The sequence below is a fragment of the Fukomys damarensis genome, unplaced genomic scaffold, assembly GCF_012274545.1.
Source record: "Fukomys damarensis isolate Sample0158 unplaced genomic scaffold, DMR_v1.0_HiC HiC_scaffold_8, whole genome shotgun sequence".
Classification (NCBI taxonomy): Eukaryota; Metazoa; Chordata; class Mammalia; order Rodentia; family Bathyergidae; genus Fukomys; species Fukomys damarensis.
Window position 1 is genome coordinate 32,776,799 of NW_022900920.1, and position 19,061 is coordinate 32,795,859.

A 19,061-nucleotide genomic window follows, 5' to 3' on the forward strand; every position below is an offset into this window, starting at 1 on the left:
TTTTTTTTTTTTTTTTGGTACTGGGGATCGAACTCAGGACCGTGCACTTGTGAGGCAGGCGGCGGGGCAGCACCACAGAGCTAAATCCCCAGCCCTCATCCCTATGAGGAGGCCCGTTGGGCATTTTCCTTGGTGGACATGTGGCCTAGGGCCTGGCCGGGCTCCAGACCCGTCCTAGGCAAGACAGCAGAGGTGGTGTGGGCTGCAGGAGGAAATGCTTTAGGCAGGTACAAACAGACTCAAGTGAGGAGCCTGGAGAGGTGGGCTTTTAATACTTTTAATGCTTTTAATACTTCACTGGGCCCGGTCCTTGTGGTGACAGCTACCTTGAGTCCACTTCAAAGGCCACAATGCCCCGAGGACTCAGAAAGTTGACATCAATGCAGCACTTTTGCCCCTGTCCTCCCTGCCCAAATCCCTCGGTTCAGCAGAGGTTCTGGGGCCCCTCTCCTCCCAGCTTCCCCATTCTCCACAAGGTGTTGGGACCCATGGCAGGAAAAGAATGTTTACTTAGAAGCTGACAGTTCAAAAGAAGTGGGGGCTGGGGGGGTCCTAATGGCTCCACAAGTTGCTTTCTTTTCCAAAGCTCTGCCCCGGGGAAAGGCGATCCATCTGCCTGCAAATGGGTGGAATGCCTGCCACATCCTCTTCCTAGCCAGCGAGGCTGAGGGTTCTTCCTGGGGCCCTTGGTCTGGCCAGCAAAGGTGGCAGACACTGATAATAGAGGGGAGTCAAAGGTTAAACAGCAGAGATTAGGTGAACACAAAGGCTTGTTAGGAAGTGTTAACATCTTCCCAGCAAATATACACAAAAAGCAGAACCAGAGAAGTAGCACCCACCCTACCCCACCCCACTCCGCCCAGCCTGGGCGAGGCGGAAGGGTAGGGAACTCAGGGCTTGGTCTCAATGGCAGTATCAGGATTGGAGGGAAGCTGAGGTGCGAGCTCAGCCCCAACCTTGTCCTGCTCCTAGGGCCAGGCTGGGGATGGGGCAGTGCAGGCCCACAGGCTCAGCTCTGCTGTGGGTCTGACACTGCTGCGATGGATGTGGCTTACTGAGTGAGGTTAAACAACTTGAAGACTGAAGACCGCTGACAGCTGAGCTCTAAGGGGGTAAGAGGTGGCTGCTTTCCCTCCTGGGGCAGCCTGGCACCTTCTCATCTCTGTATCTGCAGTCGGGTTTGCCACAGCTGGTCCGCACTTGACTTTCTCATTAGCACCTGGACAAGACCCTGATTCTGGGAAAGTGAGAACCTCAGCCTCAGGCAGCTCTGGGTAAGCAGCTAGTATTTACTGGGCACCTACTGTGTCCTAGGCCTTGAGCTATGAGCTGCTGCTCTAAGGGTGAAAAAGAAACAAGACTGATGGCTGCCTGCATAGGCCTTGCTTTGTTTCTGCTAAAAGCTAACCTTACAGCAGCTTCCCAGCTGCCCACACGCTGACTTCTTCACTATTCTCGACTCAGCCAAACAAAGAAAGATGACATTTCTTATTTCCCCTCCCTTTTTTTCTTTTTTTTCCCTCTTAGTGCTGGGGATAGAACCCAGGGCCTCGCAATGTTAAACACATGCTCCACCACCAAGCTATATCCCAGCCCAGGGATGATGTTTCTTAATTTAATGTTTTTTTGTGCAAAGCACTGCTCCAAACACAGTTAATCCTCCAAATAACCCTCTCAGGTGGGTTACTTTTATTATCCTCTTTTACAAAGAGGAAACTGAGGCACAGAAGGTTAGGTTCGCTGCCCCAGTAACAAAATGATTACATGTAAAAAGCCTTTACCATCGGTGAATTCCCCACATCTCAACCTCTGCAGCTCCACATTCTGCCCACCTGTTCTAAACCCCCACATCTCCCCAGGGCACACAGGGACTCTGGGAAGGTGGGGGTGTCCCACCTTGGTCTTCCCAGGCACTCTCCAGCCCATCAGGGCCACCTTGCTCAGTGTCCCCAGTCTGCAAAAGGCCCGCAGGCCAATTAATTTCTGGGCCTCAGTTTCTTCCTCTAAATTCCTCCCTCAAGCCAAGAAGCCACACTATGTAAACCGTGAGCCACTGTCCAAGGGTCCAGAACAGGTCAACCGTGAACCTCTTATTCCTGTGCCAAAGGATAGCGCCTTTGTTGTGGCTACTTCAGAAATGGCCTCCTGCCTCCACCTCTCTCTCCTGTCCCCTCCCCATCCTTTCTCACCTGCTTCCCCCTGCATCCACAGGGTCCTTAGCAAGAAAGCTGCTGACCTGTGTGGACAGCCGCCCCGCCCCCACACCCCTGCTCTGCATGCTGGCAGTGGAGTCCAAGAACAGTAGCAGCCAAATCCTCAGCCTCAAAGGCTCTGGGCAAACCGGGCTCCCTTCCTGGTGCCCTCAATACAAGTCACAGTGTACACATTCCCGCTGTCAGAGCCGGCCGAGGGAAGCCTGTGGGACCCAGACTGTCCCGAGCTTGTCTGACCACAAAATCCTTTTCTAGTGATGCCTACTAACACCTCCCATGGTGCTAAGCACCAGCGGTGCCCAGTCAGCCGAGCTAGCTTCAGATCCTGATTTCCGGAAGCCTGTGGAGGCCCTGCTTCCCAAAGGCTCGCAGCCAGCAGGACAGGTGTAGCCTGCTCCTGTGCTGGTTGAGGAAACCTTGCCAAATGAAGTTCTACATGGCCGGGCCAGATTTAGGCCCACGTCTTCTCCCTCCAGCACCCTGGCTCATCCCACTTACAGCTGCCAGCTTCTAGGCTGAGGCTAGGAACCTTCCTTACACATGTTTATTAGGACCACACGGTGCCACCCAGGACTCCTTCCGTGGTTCATCCCTCCCCAGCTGAGGCCAAGAATCAATTCCTTCACGCTGAGCAGCCAGCCCTGTGGACAAAGCCATTCTAGAATACCTGAACGGGGCAGACATGGAGACTCCAGGCAAAGAAAGATGGGTCAGAGAAAAATGCCATGCTGTGGGGACACTGGGCACCAAAGAGAAGGACACAGCTCTCCTCTCAGCTGGCCTGTCCACTGTGATGACTACACAGCATTCGTACAATCATTAATATGTCAACAAGCATGAAATTCCCACCCTGCCACCTCTGGATGGCACGATGGTCAGGAAACACATTGAACCCTGCTCACAGGACTAGCCATTGAATGAGTTGGTGCAGGCACAGAACGCGTTGTTCCAAGTAAGGGCGAAAACTTGGGAGTCAGGAATGGTCTAAGGGTGTGGCGACCTCTGCCCTCTGCCTCCAAACAGAGGTCTGGGGGGGGCGGGTAGGGCCAGGCTGAGACACTGGCCCTGGTGCCATATGTGCATGTGGGCACTGAAAGCCAGGCGTGGTGGTGCACACCTGTAATCCCAGCACTTGGGAGGCTGAGGCAGGAGGACTGCTGTGAGTTCGAGGCCACCCTGAACTACGCAACAAGAAAAGTGGGCAATGAAATACTCCTTTCCCCTTTTTAGAGTCTCTCTAGGTGCTTCCTAGGGCACCAGTCCTGCCCCACCAGGCCTCCCCAGCATTTAAAAAATGCCCCCAACTCCTGCCTTTGGGACTGGAATGGGCATCTGGCCATGATACTCTTCGGCCAACAGCGCCACCTATGGCTAGACGGGTGCGGGAGGTGGGCGCAGAGGGCCGGCGGCAGCTGAGGTTTTGGTGAGCCAGCCTCTCCTCGCACTCACTCTAAGCACATTTCTGCCTGGTATCTGTATTCAACAGTGACCTCTGGGGGACATAAAGGAGGCAGCAGCCAGCTCCACAAAGTGCTAAGCTGCAGATTCAAATGCTGTCAGAAGCATTTTTGTTCCCAATTTGGACCCAGGGCCTCTTACGCCAGGGAATGCTTGCTGAACCACAGAGTTTGTTTTCCTACAAGCAATTTATCTGTTGTCTGAAATTGCTAAATTCCACTTTAGACACTGACTCCTGTTAATGATGAGAACAATAACAGGAATAAACTGCCTTTTATCAGAGGGCTTCAATGTGCTTTATAAACGCAAACCCTTATTATTATGACTTTATATTTATAGACAAGGCCCACTGCAGGGCTGCTGGTTGCATGTACAGCAATAACCCTGAAATTAATTCATTCATCTCCACCCCTTCCCAGGTCCCCTTAACCCTGCCAAAGTGATGGGTTATGGGGTCACAAGAGAGAGGACTATACTAGGAGAACCTGAAAGTTTCCCTACTTCCCTGTGGGCCTCGGGGGCCTAAAGGAGAGAGCAGGGAGCCTGGTGTGACACCACCAGGAGGCGACAGGAGCAGTGGGTGGGTACAGGTGCCCCTGGGCTGGGCACAGCACCCTATGAAGCCTGGTTAGCTTCATAGCTTGTGGGTTGGTAACTAAAAACACCCACTGGCCGGGCATAAGCGGTTCACGCCTATAATGCCAGCACTCTGGGAGGCTGAGGCAGGAGGATTCAAGTTCAAGCCCAGCTTGGGCAACTTAGTGGCTAAGCAAGATTCTATCTCAAAACTTAAAACTTTTAAAAGGGCTGGGGATGTAGCTCAGTGTGAAGGCTCTGGGTTCAATCCTTGGTATCACCAATATAAACCAAAGCAAACCAAAACTTCCCACTGCGATGCGCACAGCCACCTCATGGGAGCTGGCCCCACATTAGAATCCCAGGGCTCTCTGTCTGTGACCAGTCAGAACTCCAGAAATCCAGATGGGATCACCTGGGCGGCCACCTGTCTTCTCAACCCCCACAGCTGGCCTTCCCTCAGCAGGCCACAGCGGGCCCCTTTGTGAGAGACGTCCAAGAAGCCACAGCATTTGCCACGGGCCCTTAACCCAGGGAGGGACCGATCCGGTACTCCAGCGTCTAACAACGGCCTCTTCAGACAGTGGTGCCTTCCCGGCCACGCTCCCTGCCAGCTCTGACGGCGATGTCAGCCAGGAGGTCGCAGTTACAATACTCAGCGCAGAACGACCCAAGATTGCAAGTTCATGGCCACATGCTCCTCATCCTCTCATTCAACAAATATTCACCGAGTCCCAGTCTGTGCCAGGTACTGTGCTAGACATGCGTTCGAGTCCCCGCCGACAGAGCCACGTCCAGAGAGGAGGCCCCGTCGCCTTCCGTCCTCTGCTGCTCCCTCTCGGGGCTGGAGGAAGAGGCCGCTCTGCCTTCCCAGGCACTCCGTCCAGGAAGCAGCCCAGCCCAGCTCACACAGGCAGACAGGTGCCCTTGCACCACTTACTTTTTGTTGGTTGTCCTGACAACGATGCATCGCTCCTTTGGGGCCACACAGACACCGTAGACATCCTTAGGGTAGGGGAGGTTCCGGATCCGCCACTGGAAAGTCATCTTTGTGTCCTTGCGCATGAAGATGGGCTGTGGGAGGCAAAGCCGACCCAAGAACTGCTCTTGGGGGAGGAAGGGAAGGGAGGTCTCCACCCTCCCAGAGCTCTACCGGATCCACACGGAAGCCCTTAGCTCTCCAAGCTCCCCTCAGGGCCTCAACTGCTTTGACACCCTAGGCCTTTCCCCCGGGAGACCCTTCAGGCATTCGCTCAGAGAGCCTGCGTCCAGGTGACGCCCTGTAGATGAGGGGCACACAGGCGTGGCCCCTACCCGGCGGCAGCGTCCCACCCAGGCCCGTGACGTACGCTGGCACTGCTCTCCTTGATGAGCTCCATCCCCGGGCTGCCTGCTCCGGGGGACACCGGCTCTCCCACTTCCAGCTGCCACTGGCCCGGGGCTCCCAGGGCACTGGTCACACGCCACTTCCGCACTGGGGAGAGAAGGGCGGGTGACAGGAGGAAAGTGCCTTTGCTCTTCCGGCTGCATCGCCAGAATGTTGGCGAAGGCAGAGGCCCTCTCAGTGCTGGTCAGAGAGGCTGGGGAGCTCTGCGAGGAGCCCCGCGGAGTCAGGACACGCTCCTGGGAGGCGTCAGGCAAGAAGGCTGAAGGAGCGGTGATTTCAGGTAATGCTGTATCCAGCTTTTAAAAAGCACAGAAGCTACATGTAGACCAATCTCAGGCTGGGGTGCCTAGCACGAGCAAGGCCCTAGGTGCCATCCCCTGCACTGCAAAAACGATTACACAAACAAACAAAATCTTAGGCACACAATGTATTTCAAATGTATTACTTACAAAAGATCTGATGTTTTATAAAACAATAATATTTTATATTTGCAAACTTATGATGTAAAAAATCTATTTTTCCTTTTTTAAAATCAAGATGTCTGCCTAAGATTTTTTAAAAAATAAGGTCCATATGTTAAGAAAATTATAAACCCAAGAACTACAGCAGCCCCGTGGATAGTACCTGGAAAGGCCACTGGGACTTTGGGGAAGCTCCCTCCGTCCTGCCTGGTAGGTGCTGTCATGCAGTGCCAGGCAGGGCCTTCCCCCAGGCACGGCCCCTCTCCTGGGCTGCCGTCTGCCGCACCCTCCAGCCTGGCCAGCAGCCTCTGAGCCATTCACACAGTGCCCGCAGCTGCCACGGTTCCCACCTGTGGCTCTTCCCTCGCGTGGGCGAGCGAGAGGTGGCCATGTCGGCCCAACTCAGCATCAGCCACGCATACAGTGCGACACCAGCCCTACTGCTACAAGGTGCTTTTATAAGGGCCACTGCATTTGGCAATGTGATTTCATTATTTAGGGCCAAAAATTCTCTCTAGAAATACATTTTCAAGTTTCCAAAGAAAACAGTAAAACTTGGAAATACACTTTAGAGGTAACTTTCCCCGCATGAATAGCTAAGTGAGTAGGCTGTGACCAGGAGGACCCATGCCCACCTATTCACTGAAATACTAACTGGAAGCCGGCTTCTGAGGGCCTCTGACAGACTCAGAAGTGTCACACACTTCATGCAGCAGTTTATGGTGACAAGATCCATGTACCCTGTACAGACTATTGGAAAGATCGCTCATGGAGCCTCCTTTGAACCGGGGATGAAACACTGTGTAGGCTGGGTGTGGTGGTACCTAGCATGTGTGAGGCCTTGAGTTTGATCTCTAGCCCTGAAAAAAGAGAACAAAATAAAACAAAAAAACTATGTATAGAACAAGTCAGGAAAGCAGGTGTGGCATACTCTAGGAGGCTGAGGCAGGAGGATAACAGGTTTGAGCCCAGCCTGGGGAACTGAGTGACTTAGTAAGATACCGTCTCAAAAAATAAAAAATGGCTGGGGATGTTGTATAGCATGGAGGCCCTGGATTCAACCCCAGTACCACAAAGGAAAAACAATAGGCAGGAAATTAACTTTTCCCAGGCATATGATATGGGCAACAGTTATCAGAGGACAGCTCGCAGGGGAAGGCAGAACTGCACACACACTCAGGACAACAGCGCGCAGGCACAAGCGTTGTGGCCAGGCTGTCACTATGTAATGAAGCACAATTCCCAGCTGTGAAGGGTGGAAGTCCCTTTAGAAAGCATCCAGTACAGTGCCTGCATCTTTTCCCCAGTGCTTATATTTTTAGTATAAGAACTAGCATTTCCTCCCTGCTTGCTCACCTTCAACTCTTGTCACTACTTTCTAGGAGACAGAGTATTAAAAACAACCAAGGAAACCGGGCGTGGTAGTGCATGCCTGTAATCGCAGCACTCAGGAGGCTGAGGCAGGAGGATTGCTGTGAGTTTGAGACCAGCCTGGCTACATAGTGAGTTCCGGGTCAGTCTCAATTACATAGTGAGACCCTGTCTCAAAAACAAAAAAAAAAAAAAAAAAAAACAAAAAACCCAAATACAAACAAAAAAACAACCAAGGAACAAAGAGATCAATTTACAAAGGTCACAGTTAAAATTCAGTTTTTTAAGCTCAAATCCAGAATTTGAATCATAAATGAAAGGCTAAACTACAGCCTATAATTGTTCAACAAACATACATACATAATATTTTTAAAGATTTAAGTAGTCCCATTTTCTTTTCCTATACTGACTGGCCTTTAAAAGGCAAAGCTAGCTGGGCAGGATGGTAGCACATGCCATGGGACTAATCCCAGTACCTGGGAGGCTGAGGCAGGAGGATCGCTGCAAGTTCGAGGCCAGCCTGGTCTACACAGTGAGCTCCAGGACAATCTGAACTACACAGTGAGACCTGTCTCAAAAAAAAGTAAAAATAAAAAAGGCAAAGCTTCAGTTATCTGAAAAAGTACTAATCACAAGGAAAACCCAGAGAAGTGAGATGCCCTGTAACCATGGGTCACGGTAAACTGGTTGTCCAGAGCTACATGCTGGTGTGGTCTTGAGGCAGTGACCACTCCAGGACCTCCTGTCCACTCTTCCTTTCTGAGGGATGCTGGCTTTTCACCCAAACCTGCTGCTTCCTCACTTCTGACCTTAAAAGGCACGCAGTTCCCAGAAGTGTGGTGCCCTTGGTGGTTTCATCTTTTTTAAGTGCCCTGGGAATTGAGTAATTTGTTAGATGTAACACAGAAAAGACAGTTTCCCTTTCTGGTGCCGCCCAGTAGCGATTCTGGCGAAGCCCTAGTCCTCCCACGCGAGTGGGCATGCGCGCGCATGCAGCCCATTCCCTTGGCCTTTCCTTCCGTCCGGTCTTTGTTTCTGAACTCAAGGACAGCTCCTGCGGCAACAGAAGACTGTTTCCACCTGCTGTCGCTCTGATCTGATTACGTGCTAAACCCCACAGTGGGCAAGGCAGCTCCCTAGGACTGCTGTCTCGTCCGGCCAAGGCCAGCCCTGGGAAGGACGCTTGGAAGGTGTGCGGGCAGGAAGCACGCTGCAAGAGGCCTCATCTTTCAGGTGGCTGGAAAGCCGGGTCCTAAAGGCCTCTTTCCCCCAGGCTCCAAGGTCTGGCCCACTTCCAGTACGGATAATTACATTCCCCTTTCCCAAATACTCCCTGCAGCTTCAACTGGATGCAGGATTCTTTTCCGCCCTAAAACACTGCAACAGTGCTATGTGGCTATTAAACAGCTGCCGCGGCCCATCCCCGAGGAGAGTGAAGGGAATCGAGAGGGTCATTTATAAAGCTGCTGAAGTGCCTGGGGATGAAAGTGCTCGATACCCTCGGAACGAAGCTTGGGGTGGGGAGACTGGTGGTCAAATACCAAAGCAGATTAAGCGGTAATCCGATGTAGTCCAGGGGACGGCCTGCCCTGCAGCCTCTGCCCCAACACGACACGCTGTGTTCTCCCTGGCTGGTTTGAAGTTCCGATCATTGTCGAGACCCTTCGCTCTGCTGCTCCATGAGTACATACAGCCTTCACCGTGGGGCGGGAGAGAAGAGCCCGACAGGGCAGGGAGAAGACGACACTTCCCAAACACACCCACCGCACTTCCTCCTCCGGAAGTTCCTCTGAGCGAGTCCAAAAGAAAACCAATCTGGCCAGTTACCACATGTGTAGTTTGTTGGAAAAATCAAAACTATTTCCATTTACTGCCACAAAAACTATGCCTGTGTTTTACTTCATAGTATGTACAAGTAAAAGCCAGCTTGGGCCCTGAGATGATGATGATGATGATGATTTTGGTACTGGGGATTGAACTCGGGACTGTGCTTTCAAGGCAGGCAGCGGCACTGAGCTAAATCCCCAGCCCCCTGTGATTATTTATACTTAAAAATGAATAGCTGGGCACACTGGTGCATGCCTATAGTCCCAGCGGTTCAGGAGGCTGACACAGGAGAATCACCTGAGCGCAGGAGCTTGAGAGCCTGGGTACACAGTGAAGCCCCATCTCACAACAATGGACGATGCTAAGTATTCTGCAAGGGCAGCTGGGGGGGAAGAGTGGGAAATGGGGCCCCTGTGCCAGGGCCCTAGCAGCTGCAGGGCTCCTGGTGCCGGTCAGCGCCCACTCAGGTTGTTCTGTGGAAAGAAACATTTAGTATAAAAGTGGGATTTAATAACTCTTAACTCCCAATACTACGTTATTGTGCATCAAAGCACAGGCTTAATCAGACAGAAAAATGCTTAGTTTCCTGGCTCAGAAATTAACCAGCTATGAGAGTCTGAAAAAGGTCTTTCAGCTGTAAAATGGGGACAACAGTGCTACGTCACAGGGCTTTAACGAAGGTGGTGACAGGCAAAGTGCATGGCCTGATGCCGTGTTGCTCCTAAACTCCAGCCACGCGGGGCTCTCCCATGAGCAGCAGTGTCTCCTCCACTTCTGCTCGTAAGAAAATGGAGTTCAGAGGCCACAACTCATCCCTCCTGCCATGGACAGGCTAATGTGGGGTACTGGGGCACGGAGCGCTACAAGTGACTTGGACCTGTTTTTAATTTTAATTTCATGATCAAGCACAACAAAGCCTAGGTTTTATCTGTTTGTTTGTTTCTACAGCACTGCAGCTAGAGCTGCTGTCCTCGCCCTGAGCGGAACAGGAAGGTGACCCTGGGGGCTGGGCATAGAGCGGTGGCCCGGTGCCGGTCACAGTGAGCCCACGTGACCTCTGCTTCACGAGTTCCCGTTAGGCATTCTGAGGCTGTCACCCCTGGGAGTGCTATGAATTACAATGCAATCATGAGGGTATTACTACCGCATTGGTTTCCACCGAATCAGTGTCATATGCTAAACACATCAAGATATTTAATAGCACCAGACTAAACCAACTGGGACTGGAACCCAGGCACTCATAATAGGAAGGAATCGACACTCCCCTCTGCAACTGAACATGCGCAGGACACACATTTTAAGACTGGAGACTAAGAGAACGCAAACCAGTATAACCCATGTTGTCGGTTTGAGACATTTATGAGCTGTCAGAAAAAGGAAAAAAAGAAATTCCCTCACCAATACTACATGTCGATCAGGCCCAAGAAGAAATTAAAGTCAAGAATAACGACAAGAAAATAATGCAGCCCATGATTCCATCACTGGTCTTAGCATTTCAGGTGCAACTTAATAAAGGGACCAACTCCTACTGCTGACAGCCTCAGGAACAGGTCACGGAGCCAGGCCCCTTACTCTGGGAGATGAGAATGGACCAAGGAATTCCCAGACGTCTGAGCTGGAACCCTGCCCACAAGCCTGTTCCGAGGGAAGGGACAGCACAGCACAATTCCCATTTCTACTCTCTGATTCATTAAGATGGCTGTTTGTTCTTCTGAAAAAGGAGACTGATGAGGACATTAGGAAATGGAAAGACATCCCCTGTTCCTGGATAGGCAGAACCGACACTGTCAAAATGGCCGCACTTCCAAAACTGTGTATGGATTTAACACAATCCCAAGCAAAATACAATTAGCATTCCTCACAGAAGTAGAGAAAATAACCCTAAAACTCATACAGAATCAGGGAAGACCCAGATCAAAAGCAACCCTGGTAACAAGGGCAAAGCAGGAAGCATCACAATCCCAAATTTCAAGTTCTATTACAAAGCTACAGTGATTAAAATCACTGGTACATGCTGGGGATGTAGCTCAGCAGTGCAGTTCCTCCCCGGCAACGCCAGGCCCTGATTTTGATTCCTGGTACCTAAAAAAAAAATTTTTTTTTAAACATTGGCATGAAAAGACAGGTGGATCAATGGAGCAAAGGACTCAGAAACAACCCCAGACACATTCAGCCACCTGATCTTTGATAAAGGAGCCAAAACAAATCAGGGAAGCTGTCTACATGCAGAGACTGAATCTAGACCCATGTCTCCCACCATGCACTCAACTAAAATAAAAATGGTTCAAAGATCTAAACATTAAAACAGAAACTCTAACCTTCTGGAAGATAAGGGAGGTAAAAACTCTGGAAGTCATAGGCATAAGCAAGGGCTTTCTGAACAAAACCACAACGGTATAAGAAATAACATCAAGAGCTGGGCGTGGTGGTGCACGCCTGTAATCCCAGCACTTGGGAGAGGCTGAGACAGAAGGATCATTGCGATTTCGAGACCAGCCTGGGCTGCAGTGAGTTCCAGAGCAGTCTGAACTACATAGTGAGACCCTGTCTCAAAAAACCATAAAAAAGAAAGAAAGAAAAAAAGAAATAACATCAAGAATCAACAGCCGGGGATTTGGCTCAGTGGTTCTGCTGCCTGCCTCACAAGTAGAAGGTCCGGAGTTCGATCCCCGGTGCCAAAATAAATAAATAAATAATCAACAAATGTGAACAGAAAAACAAACAAGTGTGAAGAGAGAACTCACAGAATGGGAAAAAATTTTACCAGCTTTTCCTCAGAGGACTAACATCTAGAATATATAAAGAACTCAAAAAAATCAGACCCCCCCCCAAAAAAAATTTAAAGATCCAATCCAAAAATGGACATCTGAAATGATTGACACTTCTCAGATGAGGTAGAAACAGCAAATAAATATACGGAAAATTTTTCATCATCACTGGTCTTTCATGAGATGCAAATTTAAAAAATCCTGAGATTCCATCTCACTCCAGAAAGAATGGCTGCTATCAAGAAATCAGACAATAACAAATGCTGATGGGGCTGTGGGATAAAAGGAACGCTGGTAGTATTCCTGCTACTGTACCACTGTTGGTGGGAGTGTAGCCTGGTACAGCCACTGTGGAAATCAGTGTGGAGATTCCTCAAAACACTAAAACTAGAGGTTCCATTTGACCCAGCTCTTCCCCTTCTAGGTATCTTCCTGACAAAGTTAAATATATCATACTACAGCGATACATGCATACACATGTATGCATACACACGATACATGCACCATAATTTATAACAGCTAAATCTTGGAAATAGGGCAAATGCCCACAGATGAATGGATAAAGAAAATGTGGTCTTTATATAAAAGGGTGAAGAAGGGTGAATTTGAGTCATTTCTAGGTAAACTGATATACCTCCAGACCGTAATTTTTAAGTAAAATAAATCAGACACACAAGTTTAGATATCGCATTGTTTCTCTTGCGTGTGAAACCCAAAGGGAAATTAAGGAGCAAAATGGAAGACAGATATTGACAAGTAGGAAGAACTTGTTCAAATGGGAGGGGAAAGAAGGGTGGGGGAGGGAGAAGGAAAGGAAAAAGTAAAAAAAAAGAGAATGGAAGGGAAAAAATGAAAGCAAAGCTTTTGTAAATGGGGTGGGGAATAAGGGTTGAAGGAAGGGGAGGAGAATGGGTTAAAAAATATAAGAATTAAGATATATTATGTACAGGTACAAATGCCCCACGATGAATGTGATCATTATATATGAAAAAATGTACTAATTTAAAAAATAAACAACAAAAGAATAAAAAATAGGATCATATCAAATTAAAAAGCTTCTGTACAGCGAAGGAAACAATCAACAGAGTGAAGAGACAACCTACAGAATGGGAAAAAAATTGCAGCTACTCCTCGGACAGAGGATTAATATCTACAATATACAAAGAACTCAAAACAATTAAGACCCCCCCCAGGATAAAAGATTTAATCAAGAAATAGGCAAATGAAATGAAAAGACACTTCTCAGAAGTACACACAGCCACTAAATACCTGGAAAAATGTTCAACATCTCTGACCATTAGAAAAATGCAGATTAAAATAATGCTGAGATTCTATTTTACTCCAGAAAGAATAGCATCATCAAGAAACCAAACAAAAACAAATGCTGGTGGGGCTGTGGGGAAAAGGAGCCCTCCTCCACTGTTGTTAAGAATTAATGAGTGTAGGCCAGGGACTTGGCCCCGTGGTACGGTGCCGGCCTCACAAGCACAAGGTCCCGAGTTAGAGCCCTAGTACCAATAAATAAATAAATAAATAAATAACTAACTAGTGTGGCCGCTACGGAAACCAGGGTACAGGTGTCTCAAAATTTAAAATAGAAATTCTAAGTTGTGGAGGTGAGCCATGAGTGCATCATGTGATGAACAGATATAGAAAATGTGGCATTTAAACACAATGAAAGAATAAAACCCTAAGTCATTTGTAAGAAAATAGATGCACCTTGAATCCATAATGTTAAGCGAAATAAATCAGACACAAGATTAAAAATCATATGGTTGGGGGCTGGGGATTTAGCTCAGTGGCACCTGCGCCTCACAAGTGCAAGGTCCTCAGTTCAATTCCTGGTACCACCCCCAAAAAATTCATACAGTTTCTCTTACATGAGAAACTGAAAGTATAAATAAATCAAAGAGCAAAATACAAGCTAGAAAAGAAATAGGAAGACAGATCTTTGGCAAGTGTGAAGGGGACTAAGAAATGGGGGAGGGGAAAGGAAAAAAGGATTAAAATTGTAACATCCCAACTTAACCACAATGATTGTATCCACCACATACTTCAGGCATGTACTAATGAAAAATACTACTGCTACTAATAAGATGAGAAGTTTTGTTTCTTGAAGTACTGGGGATTGAACCCAGAACCTTGTGTGTGCTGTGAAAGGCTCTTGCTGAGCTACATGCATCCACAGCCCTTTTTAATTTTACTGAGACAGAGTTCAATAAGTTGCCCGGGCTGGCGTTAGACTTGGGATCCTCCTGTCCCAGCCACTGAGCAGCTGGAATCATAGGGAGGACGCCATCGAGCAGTGTGGCCTTGGAGGTAAGATCAGAAGCTCACCCCGACCCCCTTCTGGCTCCTGGAGTGGCTTCAGAAAATAAAGCCAGAAATAAGCAAAGGCCCGGGCCTCACCGCTCTGCACTCCGACCTCCCGCTGCCACCGTCCTCTCTGCAAGGCCTGCTTCTGTATATCCCCACTCCCAGCTTAGAACTGTGACCCTCCCGTCGGACTCAGGGTGGCGATGGGCTTCCTGGCCAAAGGGCGCCGCCCTTCTTCCGGTCCAGAATCTTCCCGGAACCATTTTGCGGGCACTGCTCAGCCTCCCCAGCTTCTACATTTCCTGCTGGGCTCTCCCTTCAAGGTTTAGCTAGAAACACCCTGCTCGGCCTCAGCCAGCCCCAAGTGTTCCTAAAGGTCCGGTGGGGCCTGTCACTTACCAAGCAGATCACCGGTCTTCTCGTCGTATTCTTCAGCCATTTCCTTCCCATCTGGAAACAAATAATGCACCTTTCTTCTTCCTACATGAAAGCAGAAGGCACCCATTTCAGAGCTTTCCTTTATCCTGCCCCTTGCGGAAGGAGACACCTGACAACTAAACGGTACCACCGCCCCGTACTGAACTCCGACCTTCCCTGACTGCGGGCCTCGCCTGAGCTCACGCCCTTCTGAAGCCTCTCCGGCATCTCTGCGCAGCTGCTTCCTCTGCAATCACAGCACCACACTTCCACTGTGAAGTCTCCCTTCACTACCACCGCACACTGCCTTGGAAGAATCCAGCTTCCTCATTTGGGTCTCGCTGCTTTATTCATATCACCCGCCATGATTTTTCTGAAGCACTCCATGGGAACAACATCAAATGACTTTCTCTCCCCAGTATCTAAAACTAGGCTATGTGCTCAGGGTCCCAAGCAGGGCATCCAGAGCCAGCATGGCCCCCAGCCATGTGCTTCTGTCTCCTTCCACACATCTCCAGGCCATTGTGAAAGAGTGAGTCACCACCCACTGAGGAACAGACAAATCCAAGGACTTTTCCTAGCCCAACTCCTTTTCCTACAAGGTATGATTGTAAGCATTTAAGGGCTGTACGTAATTTCCTCCTCCTTTCTGCAGACAGGTAAGTAGATACAGATAGGCCACTCAGACAGACTAAAAAAATGGCACCAATGCTAAGTAGTTGCATAAGCTTCAAGAATTACAGCCGTATGGTGGCTTGTGCTGTATAAATCACTCCTCTGGGACAGTGCTCGAGTCATTCCTAACTTGTATTTCAGGAAAATTCACCCCAAATTTAAAGGGCCTCTGTGCAGATTCCTAGGACCCACCACACTAAACCATCTGGATGGTTCCCAAGAGCTAGAAGGGGTTTTCCTGTCAGGAACAGGGTACACGATGGGCATCCTTCAAGTAGCTGAGGATGAGCCAGGCATGATGGCTTATACCTGTAACCCCAGCACTTGGGAGGCTAAGGCAGAAGGATCGCTGTGAGTTTGAGGTCAGCCTGGGCTATATGAGTTCAAGGCCAGCCTGAACCACATAGTGAGACCCTATCTCAAAAAAAAAAAAAAAAAAAAAAAAAAATTGCTGAGGATGTCTGGCCAGAACATCATTTATTCTTGGCACACCCCGTCCTGGCACTGGGGATCAAACTCAGGACCTTTCATTTGCCAGGCAGGCAGAGCACAGAGCTATACATCCTCAGACCCTGGAGTCCAGTCTTGAGTTCAGACAGAATGAAGTATTTGCTGTCACCCCAGGCACTTTACATGTTTTACTGAATTTTCTCATAATAATCCTATATGTCACTGATGAGGAAAATTGAGATGTAAAGGGCATGAAACTTGACCAAGACCATAAAGCTAGGAAATGACAGCCAGGGGCTTAAATTTTCTTGGGGCCAAACTCCAGGTTCCAATAACTATACTAAACCAATGTGTATGGGTTTAAATATTTGTAAAGTTGAACACTGTTCCAAGAGTTTACTGGACAGTTTTAGCAAGTCCCCTGTGTATGGCCCCACATTCCTGGGGAGGGCAATTCTGCAGGTGGTTTGACATAGAATAGCCATATATTCAACACTGTATTTTATTTGTTTTGGGAAACAATCCTAACAATATCATTTTGTTTTTTTGGTACCGGGAATCGAACTCGGGCACTTGCACCTGTGAGACAGGTGGCGGAACCACTGAGCCAAACTCCCAGCCCCCTAACAATATCATTTTTACTTTTGGTACCGGGGATTGAACTCAGGTCCTTGCGCTTGCAAGGCAGGTGGCAGAGCCACTGAGCTTAATCCCTGGCAACAATATCATTTTTGATGCTACAAGTGAAAAGAATTTAACACAATCCTGGCTAATGAAATACATGTTTAAACAGTGTCCTGTGACCACAGCAGTAAAAGCAGGGATTTTTTTTTTTTTGAGACAGGGTTTCACTATGCAGTTCAGACTGACCTGGAACTCACTATGTAGCTCAGGCTGGTCTTGAACTTGCAATGATCCTCCTGCCTCAGCCTCCCAAGTGCTGGGATTACAGATTTGCACCATCACACCTGGCTCTAAAACTTTTTTTGGTACCAGGGATAGAACTCAGGTCCTTGCACTTGCAAGGCGGCAGCACCACTGAGGTAAATCCCCAGCCCAGGGATTTAAATAGGTATTTGTGTTGACAGCATCAGTCACAATATTCAGAAGGTGGAAGCCACTGAGGTGTCTGCCAAGAGGTAAATAAAATATTACATACATACACACACACACACACACACACACACGCACTCATACATACACATACACACAGTGGGAATATTACTCATCTTTAAAAAGGAAGGATTTTCTGGCACATGCTAGAAAGATGGGATCTTGAAGACATTATTCTATGTGAAACAAGCCAATCTTAAAAGGACAAATACTGTTTTGTATGATTTTCACCTTCTTGCTCTTATATAAGGTTCTTAGAGTAGTCAAATTCATAGACATGACAAGCAGAATGGTGACCACCAGGGGCTGGGGGAAAAGAATGGGGAGTTAGGTTTAACGGTTGAAGAGTTTCAACTGAGGAAGATGAAAGGTTCTGGAGATGGACTGTGCTAACAGCTGTAAAGCAATGTGAGTGTCCTTAATTCAACTGAATTGCATACTTAAAAATGGTTAACATGGGGGCCAGGGATTTAGCTCAGTGGTTCTGGAGCGTGCCTCGCAAACACAAGGACCAGAATTCGATCCCCAGCACCCCCACCCCAAAAAGGTTAACACGGTGTATTTTGTGGTATGTGTTTTTCACCATTACAAAAATAAAAACAAAACTACTACCCTGAGATAATGCCCAGAATCTTCTACACACCACAAGAGATTACAATATGCCCCAATATGTCTGCAATTTCTGATTTGCCACCAATTCTCCTCATTGTTCCTTGAGAAAAGGGATCCTTTTATTCACCCTTGTATCCCAGCACCTAGTACAGTACCTGTGTAGGTGGCTTGTTGACTGGTGGATGCTTTCACACACTAAATGTTTTGTTATTCCTCAAGTAACCAGCTGTAAATTTCATACCTCCATGCCTTTAGGTGTATGAGTCATTCTTCCTCAAATAACAATCCCTCTACATTTTTAAACACCTATTAATTCCCCAGGACCACACCTATTTCCAGAGACAATCATTTCCATCTTCTTGCTCTTGAAGCATTTTATGTAAGAGTCCAGCCTCTATCTGACACACACTATTATTTATTTATATGTCTTTTTCCTGACCATTCTGTGAACTCTGGGGAGAACGTGTCTTTTTCTGTATGCTCTAGTGCAGAGCTTGGTACACAGGTAGTTTCCCTTAATCTTGCACAGACAAGCAAATGAGCAGCTGATCTTAATTTTCACAAACCCCTGACTTCCTTGATTGGTCTCTACCTGTGAGTCCCCAACTGTTAGCTTTAAAGCCTCAGAAATTCAGACCCAATTCACCCAGGCTTTTGGGTTCAGAAAAGAACTCTGAAGTAGAGGGGACCCTTACAGTGGCCAATTCTAGGGTGGGGAAAAGCCTGGGCTTTATAGCCCTGTGCCAGTTGTTCCAGGCAAAACCCTTGGTCCTTGTTCTATTTCACCTAATGATCCAAGGAACACTGAGAGGCTCACTTTACAAAGAATACAGCTGAAACCTCAGAGATAACAGTGGTAGCAATTAATGGCAGAGTGGAACTAGAGCCCAGTTTCCCACTTCTCTCTGACACCAGGTTGGCATCACAGAACCCCCAGATTGAGGCTCACAGAGTTCAGGTCAAGATCCACTTGTAACACTCCCTGGCTGGGGTAGCTGGGGCTGGCCTAAAACCTTCTGGATTTGTTTCCTCGTAAGACGGGGTGGGAAATTATCCTCTCAGGACAGCAGTAAGAAGCAAAAGGGAAAATGAACGTGAAAAGAATGTATTAGTAACAAAAGCCCAAGCGAAGCGAGATGGTGTTGGGAAAACTGGAGTGTCTAGAAAAGTGGGTTCGGTCCTGTCATCTCTCTGGGCCTCGGTTTACTCATCTGCAAACGTAGGAGCTGGCCCGGCTGACGGCCCACTCGGACCCTGAACCCCTTCCCGTGGCAAGATTCGAGGGAACTCGCATTACCGTCCTGCAGCAACGCCGTCTTCTCGGCCGCCCGCAGACTCTCCAGCCAGCCAGTCACCGCCATCTTTACTACGTCCGGCCGCGCGATCGGCCGTTGCCGTGGCAACTGCTCCACCGAGG

At 48.6% G+C, this 19,061-nt stretch overlaps 1 protein-coding gene across 1 annotated transcript in view; it reads right to left on the reverse strand.

Moving 5' to 3' along the window:
• Dpcd (deleted in primary ciliary dyskinesia homolog (mouse)) overlaps nt 1-19,053 on the reverse strand; it is a 21,326-nt gene extending 2,273 nt beyond the window's left edge. The window contains exons 1-4 of the mRNA XM_010626392.3: nt 18,942-19,053; nt 14,777-14,857; nt 5,597-5,721; nt 5,188-5,321 (exon numbers count right to left, since the gene is read on the reverse strand). Of these exons, the coding sequence (XP_010624694.1) occupies nt 5,188-5,321; nt 5,597-5,721; nt 14,777-14,857; nt 18,942-19,005 (404 nt within the window). The 5' untranslated portion in view covers nt 19,006-19,053. The remainder of the gene's footprint in view (nt 1-5,187; nt 5,322-5,596; nt 5,722-14,776; nt 14,858-18,941) is intronic.
• Between the last annotated feature and the right edge of the window lie 8 nt (nt 19,054-19,061).